Source organism: Clupea harengus, unplaced genomic scaffold (genome assembly GCF_900700415.2).
Source record: "Clupea harengus unplaced genomic scaffold, Ch_v2.0.2, whole genome shotgun sequence".
Lineage (NCBI taxonomy): Eukaryota > Metazoa > Chordata > Actinopteri > Clupeiformes > Clupeidae > Clupea > Clupea harengus.
The window spans coordinates 17094-25618 of record NW_024879864.1 but is presented as its reverse complement, the minus strand read 5'-3'; the positions used below and the strand labels follow the sequence as shown (position 1 = coordinate 25618).

Below are 8525 nucleotides of genomic sequence, written 5' to 3'. Positions count from 1 at the left end.
TTAACAAAGACAGCCTCGTCCTCTGATGGCGCAATTATTCTCACATGTGTTCCATCAATTACACCCACAACGCCAGGGAATCCTGCAATGTCCATAAATGCCCTTTTATGTGTGTGTAAAGTGCGGGCATCCAGCGGGAATTAAACAAATTGTGTCACAATATTAGGTTGTGACAAAGCTGTCAGTGTTTGGGTGATGACTCTGCTGACGGAGGATTGGGACAGACCCAAGTCATCACTGCTGCATTGTTGCATTTTCCCTGTTGCCAAATACCTCAGGGTTGTGATTACTTTCTTCTCCGGTGTAATAGCGTTGTGGCGTCGAGTTGGTGAAGTAATTGCATCTCTAAGGAGATCCACCACAAACATGATTCCTGCACGATCCAATCTGTAGCGTCTCAATAATTCCCTGTCATCCAGTGTTTGCAGGACATCTCTCCTGCCTCCTCTGTTGGCCATTTTGTGCAGCTGCTTAGGGTAACTCCTAAGCCACTAAAAGTCCTCTTCCCTGCTCTTAGCAGATCTCGCCTTAGGAGCCCTTTTAAGCGCTAGGACTCTTGAGGAATAGCTTTTATATTAACTGGGATTTTCGTGTCACTTTTAGGGGAAATTCTAAGAAAACGTCATGCCTCTGAGAATGTTCTTAGAATTTGGCTGCTAGGAGCCACTTTTTGCACAAAAATTCTTTAGAGATACGGGCCCAGATGCTGGCTTCATCTTTTAAAATCAGAGTTGTGTCATCCGCATACTGGTAATATTTTAGTTTCTTTGCTAAAATCTTTAAAACCATCAAGCGGAATTCCTTTTATTCCACTCTCAGCATTGATCGCCAGGCCCAGGGGCTCTGCGACCAGAGTGTACAGCAATGCTGACAGTGGACATCCTTGTCGAATTGATCTAGTTAAATAAATAAAATCTGTTAAAAAACCATTGCATTTGACACAACTCTTTGCATCCGAGTAGAGACCTCTCAGACAGTGTACAAATTTGTCGCCAAAATCATACTTCCTTAAAACCTCAAATAAAAAAATCATGCTCTACCCTATCAAACGCTTTTTCTAAATCTATATTAATTAAAAATCCCTTCTTCCCCTCTCTATCTACATACCAAATTTTGTCTCTAATACTGTTTACAGTGTACTCAGCACAGCATATGCCTGGTTGGTCTGAATGATTCTGGGTAAAACCCGCTTCAGTCTGTTTGCCATTACCTTTGCTAAAATCTTATAATCACAATTTAAAAGACTGATAGGTCTAAAATTCTGTAGCTCTTCCTTGTTCCCCTTTTTCTTATAAATTATTTTAATCATTCCTCTTGTCATTGAGGGACTCAGAGCTCCTCCTTGCCATATTCCATTAAAGATCTTATTTAAAACAGGTATTAAAATATTTTTAAATACTTTATAAAACTCACACCCCAAACCATCCAACCCAGGGCTCCGGCCATTCTTCATCCCCCCTAAAGCCTCCTCAATTTCCTCCTGACTAATTACTTTGTTACACATTTCTTTGTCCTCCTCTGACACCTTTTCCTCAATGTTGTTTAATAAATAATCCCTATCTTCTTCTTTTGTTCCTTGCTTTGTAAATAAATTATTATAAAAACCATGTACTTCCTTTAAAATACCTTCTTTATCTGTTATTCTTTTCCCCTCTAGATTCTTTACACTTTTAATTTCTTCTGCCTTTTGTCTGGTTTTTTCTAAGTTAAAAAAGAACTTTGTACACCTCTCCCCCTCCACCATATAGTTTGCTCTGCTCCTGATCATTGCACCTTTAAAAGTTTGCTCTTCAATTCTTTTTAATTCATCTTCTAAAAACGCTATTTTATTTATGTCCTCCTGCCCCTCCCTTACTTTCTGCAGTTCATCTTCTAATTCTTTGTGTACCCCTCTTTCCTTCATTTTCCTCTCTTTCCTTCTTTTTTGACTAAAACCTATCGAATATTTCTTTATTTCATATTTTAAATTATCCCACCATACACCCAAACTGTCCCCATAATCTCCCATTTCTTTTATGCTGCTTAAAATCATTTCTCCAACCTCCATTTTGTATACATTGTCTTTTAAAATCTCTGTGTTTAAAAGCCAAATACCCGGTCCCCTTTCCACCTTATTCAAATCCAGTTTTAAAAATACATATTCATGATCGCTAAAACCACATCTTTTATAATATACCCTTTTCACATATTCACTTAAAGTTTTCTTTATTAAAACCATGTCTATTCTGCTTTGTTTTATTTTATCTTTTACTATTTGCACTCTACTATACTTCCTCACTTCTTTGTTTCTTTCTCTCCATATGTCGCTCATTTCACACTTCTCCATCAAGTCTTTTAATTCTTTTCTTCCTCTGTCTGTGTTAAAAAACACATTTTCTTCTATATCTACTATTTCTAAAATTGTGTTAAAATCCCCCATGACTATTGTTTCTCCCCAGCCTTCTATTAGAATCCGGAGTTTCTTAAAAAAAATCCACCCGTTCCTTGTCTTCATTTGGTGTGTGTATATTACAAACTGTTATTTTTTCGTTATTTTCTTCCATTGTTATTGTTAAAATGTTCCATTCTTTATCACTGTATATTTCTGTTATCTTATCACACACATCTCTCTTTATTAAAAAAGCCACTCCTCTTCCTTTTTTATCACTGTAATTATAAAATACTTCTCCATCCCATCTTCTTTTAAAACCTTCTGCTGTCTCTTTTGTCCAGTTACTTTCCTGTATTAAAATTACATCATTTTGTTCTGTTTCTTTCACCATTCTTTGTATCTTCACAGGATTAATCCCTCCTCTTACATTAATAGAAATAAAATCCCACACCATTAAAAAAATAAATAAACAAATACCAAAGTTAAAACCCCTCATTTTAAGTCCCAACATTTCTGTTTTTCCCCCCCTCCCCTTCCCGCAAGTTCGTTTCTCCTCGCACCTCTCCTTCTCTCTTGATCCTCCAACACCCCTTTAATATTTAATTGTGGTTTTACCTTCCTTTGCTTCAGTTGCGACAGTCTGTTAAAGTCCTGGTCATCCATTTCACCATAACTCTCCCTCTGCCGTTTCTCTATGTCCTTTTTTCCCCCATGTATCTCCATCTGCTGGGTCTCCTCCTCCACCTGCCCCATTTCCCCCGTGCCTCCAGCCGCACATATGCCCTCCAGGACACCGATGCCTGAGCTCTCCTCCATACACAGTTCATCTTGCTTCTCCCCAGGCACCGGGTCTCTATGCGGCTGAGCACAGGGGAATTCCTCATCCTCCGATTGCTCCTCTGAGGAGCTTCTCTCATCCTCCCCCTCCACCTCCGACCCCGCCATGCTCTCCTGCTCTTCCTCCACATTTTCTCCTTCACTCTCCTCCTCCAAGCTAATGCACGTCCATTTAATGAAAGCACGGCGGCAGTCGGGGCATTTCGGGGCACTCCCGGACATAATGGCCTTGTTGCAGGCATTCCCGGCAGGTGAACTCAGGGCAGTTTCTCATAATGTGCCCCGGTTGTAGGCACAGTCAACATAGCTTCACCTGCCGGTCATGGATTACCCTACAGTACTGAGGCCCGTCAGGTGTATCGAACCTCGCACTGTAGGGCAACGATGCTACTTCTTTTGGGAATCTGACTTTAATATAACGTGTGCCATCTGCCACTGACGTGCCCGGGTAGTAACGCCGCCTTAAGGTGCCAGTATGGTACTCAGACTCCGTTACGGATGGGCGTGCCGCCGGATAGGACGGATTAATTAGCATTTCTGTTGCCTTTATGGTTCTCCGAAGGCTGGGGGTGCTGAAAACAATTCACCGCCAGAACAGTAGGTGGAGAAGCGGTTTTAAGTCGAAAACACGTTGCTTTGTTGCGTCTTTGTAAGTTAGAAATCGTGAATAAGCTGGGGCGACAGTGGTACAGGGGGTAGAGAAGTTGTTTAGTAATCAGAAGGTTGCTAGTTCGATTCCCTGTCGAAGTGTCCTTGAGCAAGACACTGAACCCCTAATTGCTCCTGATGTGCAGTGTGCCATCAGTGTAAATGTAAAATGTGTATACATGTGTAAGTCGCTTTGGATAAAAGCGTCTGCTAAATGAAAATGTAAAATGTAATGTAGAAAGTGAACTTTCCCAACACTGGAACATGTTTGCTTCATATAATGCAGAAGTTCGTTTTTGAGAGTAAATTAAATCACTTTGTGCACTTAACGTTTTTTTTTTTAAAAAGAAACTGTCATCTGGAGAGTTTAAAACGACACTTAATGAGGGGAAATGTACTGTATGGAGATATTTCTGTCGGAAGACTTCATAGTCATGCGGATTCTAATGAGGCTGTTTGATATGTCCAATGTAAGAAGTGTGAAGCTTTAATGAAATATGATTGATGCCGTCTTCTTTCTCCACAACAACATGGATTAAACCTCGATGGTTGGACTATGTAGATAGTTTTATAACGAATGTGGCCGTGTACTTAGCCTACATTTCAAGAAAAAAACTGATCTTCAATGGTAAGACTTGTTTTATTCGTGCCTCTTCTGGTGTAGCATATAATGTGAGTTTTATTTAGGCATATACAGATGCCTAGCGTGTGTAATGTGTAGGCCATTTCATTCCGATCTTGCAATGTGAATAATTTTATTTCAATATGTTTATCTCCCTCTTGTGCGCACTTGTGAGTTTAACGGGGCTTGTTTGTGTGAGGGACTAAATATTTTACTTGCTGTCGGGCGTTTTTTGAGAATAAAATAACTTCACATTTAGGATAACAGCCTTCTTCCTGTTGCAGGAATTTGTTTGTATCCTAGCTGTCACAACGTGATAACAGGCGGCAAATGCATCATAAAGCAAGTTTAAAAGAAATTAACTGTATGGAGATATTTCTGTCAGATGGCATCATAGTCGATGCAGATTCTAATGAGGCTGTTGGATATGTCCCATGATATGATATGAATGAATATGTCCAAAGGTTGTTCGGACAAAATATTTGAATTGCTGTCTGCTCCTGCCGGGCTCTGGCACCTACTCTGTCAGATGCTGGCGCTCATGTGGGTTTTAAATATGGCGGTATTGTGATATATAGGGAATGAAACAGGAAACAGTCGCAGTCTTTAGTGTCCAGCTCTACCGCTGCAGAATTGGCAGTCATTCGCGCATCTTTGTAATCTTTTAGCGATGTGTTATAGAGGTGAGGATATTTCCGGACCGCTTTCGCAATGCGCTCTTCGATGTTTGTGATCATAGACATATATATATATGTCTATGTTCGTGATCTCCATCTTCTTAAGTTTTTTTGTGGATTTTAAACATGGCGGTATTGTGATATATAGGGAATGAAACAGGAAACGCGAGGTCCAGAAATGTGAGATTCCGGAAATGATGTCCTTTGGAAATTATGTCGTAACGGACCAATCACGGCCAAGGGGTATCCGTCGCTGTACAGCACGGCACGACGGACCGACAGGAATTTCAACGGTGCACGGGAGAGCTCTCCGAGGGCCCCGGAGACGACGGAGAGGGCGTTCCAGGGCGTTCCATCTATGTGTTGGCCCTTCCCATGTGTCCGAAATCGTGAAGTACGGAGTACCATATAACGGCCCTTAGGGGGAGGATGGGTTCGACTCCCCACTTAATTAGTTTTTCCAGCACTTCTGCGTCTGTTGTGTATGGGGGCAAGTGGAGAAAAGAGACCATTACCTCGGTTCTGCACAGCCTTTTAACATCCACCCTTATTCCATCGAAAAGTAAACCTCCATCTTCAAGCAGGTCACAATCTTCTAAATTTTCAAAAGTTGCCTCATATTGCTTATTTGGCCTGGGTCTCAGAGCCGAGAGTTTTCCAGGCCCTACAACTTTCTCTATTTCTTTAATTAGTTTCATTGCATTTACACCCTCAATATCTTCGGTTTCTAAAACCAGTGTCATTTCTTTAGAATATTTCCTTTGCCATATTCCCGATCTTTTTGCATCATGCGTTTTATCCGTTCTCTCTTTGTCAGTATTATTTTCATTATAAAGTTCATTATGATCTTTACCTTTTCCGTTGTTTCGGTCTGGCTCATTTCTCCGTGCTTCTCTGATTTCCACCCTGCTCTCAGCATTTTTCCTTCCTGCATCCTCGTTCCTCATCTCCTTTACTCCATCGCTCTCATTTTCAATATCTTTTCCTGCATCCTTCGCGACCATGTTTGAATCATTTGCCTCACTCGTAATCATTTTATCCAGTCCGTTTTCGTTTTGCCTTACATCAGTCCTTTGTTCGTCTTTGTTTAATTCCACTTTCCTTCTCGTTGTCGTATTGCCATTATCCGAAGTCGTCGCCATTATGCCGTCCGTGTTTAAATCATTAGGCTTGCTCATAATCCTTTCATCCAGTCCGTTGTCGTGAAGCCTTTTATCCATTTGTTCATCATTGTTTAAGTCCACTTTCCTTCTCGTTGTCGTATTGCCATTATCCGAAGTCATTGCCGTTGTGCCGTCCGTGTTTGAATCAGTAGGCTTGCTCGTAATCCTTTTATCCAGTCCGTTGTCATTTAGCCGTGTGTCAGTCCGTTGTTCACCTTTGTTTAAATCCGTTGTCTTTATCTTTGTCTTTTTGCCGTTGTCCTTGGTCGATGCCTTGCTGCCGTCCGTTTTTGAGGGTAAATCCTCTCGTTTACCTTTTTTAATTCCGTGTTCAGTGCCGCGAGGTCCGTCCATTGTGAAAAAAGTTTGAACTTTCAAGTTCGCCCTAACAGTTAAAAAACTGCCGGGTTCCCTTTCAGAACAAATAAACTAAACTGACACTAACAAAAAAACGTACTAAAGACAAAAATCAAACGCACAAACAATAAACAAACGAACTGGGAGGAGCCTTTCTCCTTCTACTACTGCCAACAAACAATTTCGCAATCTCACGAAAGTGGGCGTGCTCAGTGTGGTATGGCCGTAAGCAATTACTGCCTGACAAAGTCGGCCTCATAAAGCTCACGTGGCTCGGGACGTGCATGCAGACAGACTGACAGACAGACAAATCTCAGGTAGTGGAGGAGGGACAGGACTGGGCAACATTCAACCAATGGTGCATGTTAGTTTAGAAAAAAAGTTTAGAAAAAACATATATATTGTGAGTTAGTCAACCACCAACATTTTCGTATCGTCTCCAAAAGTTAAAATAGATTGAGTCATAGTTTTTATTTTCAAAGATCCGTTTTTGTCATGTCTTAGTCTCGTTTTAGACAGACAGACTAACAGACAGGCAGAAAGAAAGAAAGAAAAAAAAAAACACAAAAGAGTGTTCCAAGTTTAACTGGCTGAATTGTGCTGACTGCTGCGGCCAGCAGGGGCGCGCTGGGAGGCAGAGACAGAAAAGCTTACAGCACCTGGTATTCCCAAGCAAATTCCCCTCCAAGTACCTAAGCGATCGTCAGCCATCCAATGGTTGAGCAGAGCTGAGCAGCAATCAGCCAATGGTTGAGCAATGCTGAGCAAAGCTCACGCTCAACAGACCAATCATTGAGAGAGGATCGGAATACGTCATCTAGCTGTGTGAGCTGTTATACAAAAATACTGGTGGCCATTGATGAACGATTGGACTGTTTTCTTTACTCTCAGGTACGTTTGGTATAATTATGTGCTAAGTAATGAATGAAACTCGATATATTTGTGGATAATTTGCCTGATATTCAAGGTTTTACATGATAATTTATCTTGTTAGCGCCGTACTGACAGTAATTTTCTAGTTCCGCTTGTTGACATTGAAATAGCTAACCGCTAGGGGTTGATCTCTCTGAAATGCGTTTAAAATGCGACCAGACTATTGATTTTACATTGTGGGATATTTTTTTATGTTAAGATGAACATGGATTAGCTTATCAGTATGAGAGTCTCACTTTAGGAAGAGTAGACTTAACAGGAAGCAGACATAGACCATTACACAGGCACCAATTAACAATTAACAATTAACTGAGGGCCTCAGGATATCTGCACCAGATGGGGAAGGGGTCAGACGTTCTCAGAGGAGCCTTAGGCACACACAGGGGTCACAGAGGATGTCAGGGGGTCTCAGGAGATCCAGACACCCACAGACACACACATTGACACATAAGCACACACACACACACAAGGGTACTCAGGGGAGTTACAGAAGAGGGAGTAGTTAATTCTGATTGGTTTTGGCAAACAGCCAGATAGGACACATCCCACAGGTTACAGGCCTTAAAATGGCATGCAAAACGTTCATACAATGAGATCGAGCTAATCCATGGACCATCTCCTTATTGTAGCTTATTGATTACAATAATAAACCTCCAGATTTCTACATTCGGTCTCGGGTCTTCTGATTGAAAGAAAAGGTGTAGTGAGATCCCATTCTCGCCACAACAACATGTTGAGACCTTGAAGAATGTACTACTACTGTGTGGACTCTAAATGTAAAGCTTAAATATGCTTTAGATGCGTTAGAATATCAACCGCGATTAGCATGCTAAATGCATTGAAAAATGAATGAATGAGCTAGCAATCACTGGTGTTATGACCTGACGATCCCTGGAAATTCTTCAAAAACGTGATCT

General features: G+C 41.2%; 1 protein-coding gene across 1 annotated transcript; it reads right to left on the bottom strand.

The window, feature by feature from the left end:
* Positions 1-3483: 3483 nt before the first annotated feature.
* LOC122130563 lies at positions 3484-6605 on the bottom strand. The gene is made up of 2 exons (XM_042705272.1): positions 5573-6605; positions 3484-3669 (listed from the first exon to the last, which is right to left on the bottom strand). Exons 1-2 carry the CDS (start codon positions 6436-6438, stop codon positions 3507-3509), a joined length of 1029 nt encoding a protein of 342 aa, XP_042561206.1. The 5' UTR covers positions 6439-6605; the 3' UTR covers positions 3484-3506.
* Between the last annotated feature and the right edge of the window lie 1920 nt (positions 6606-8525).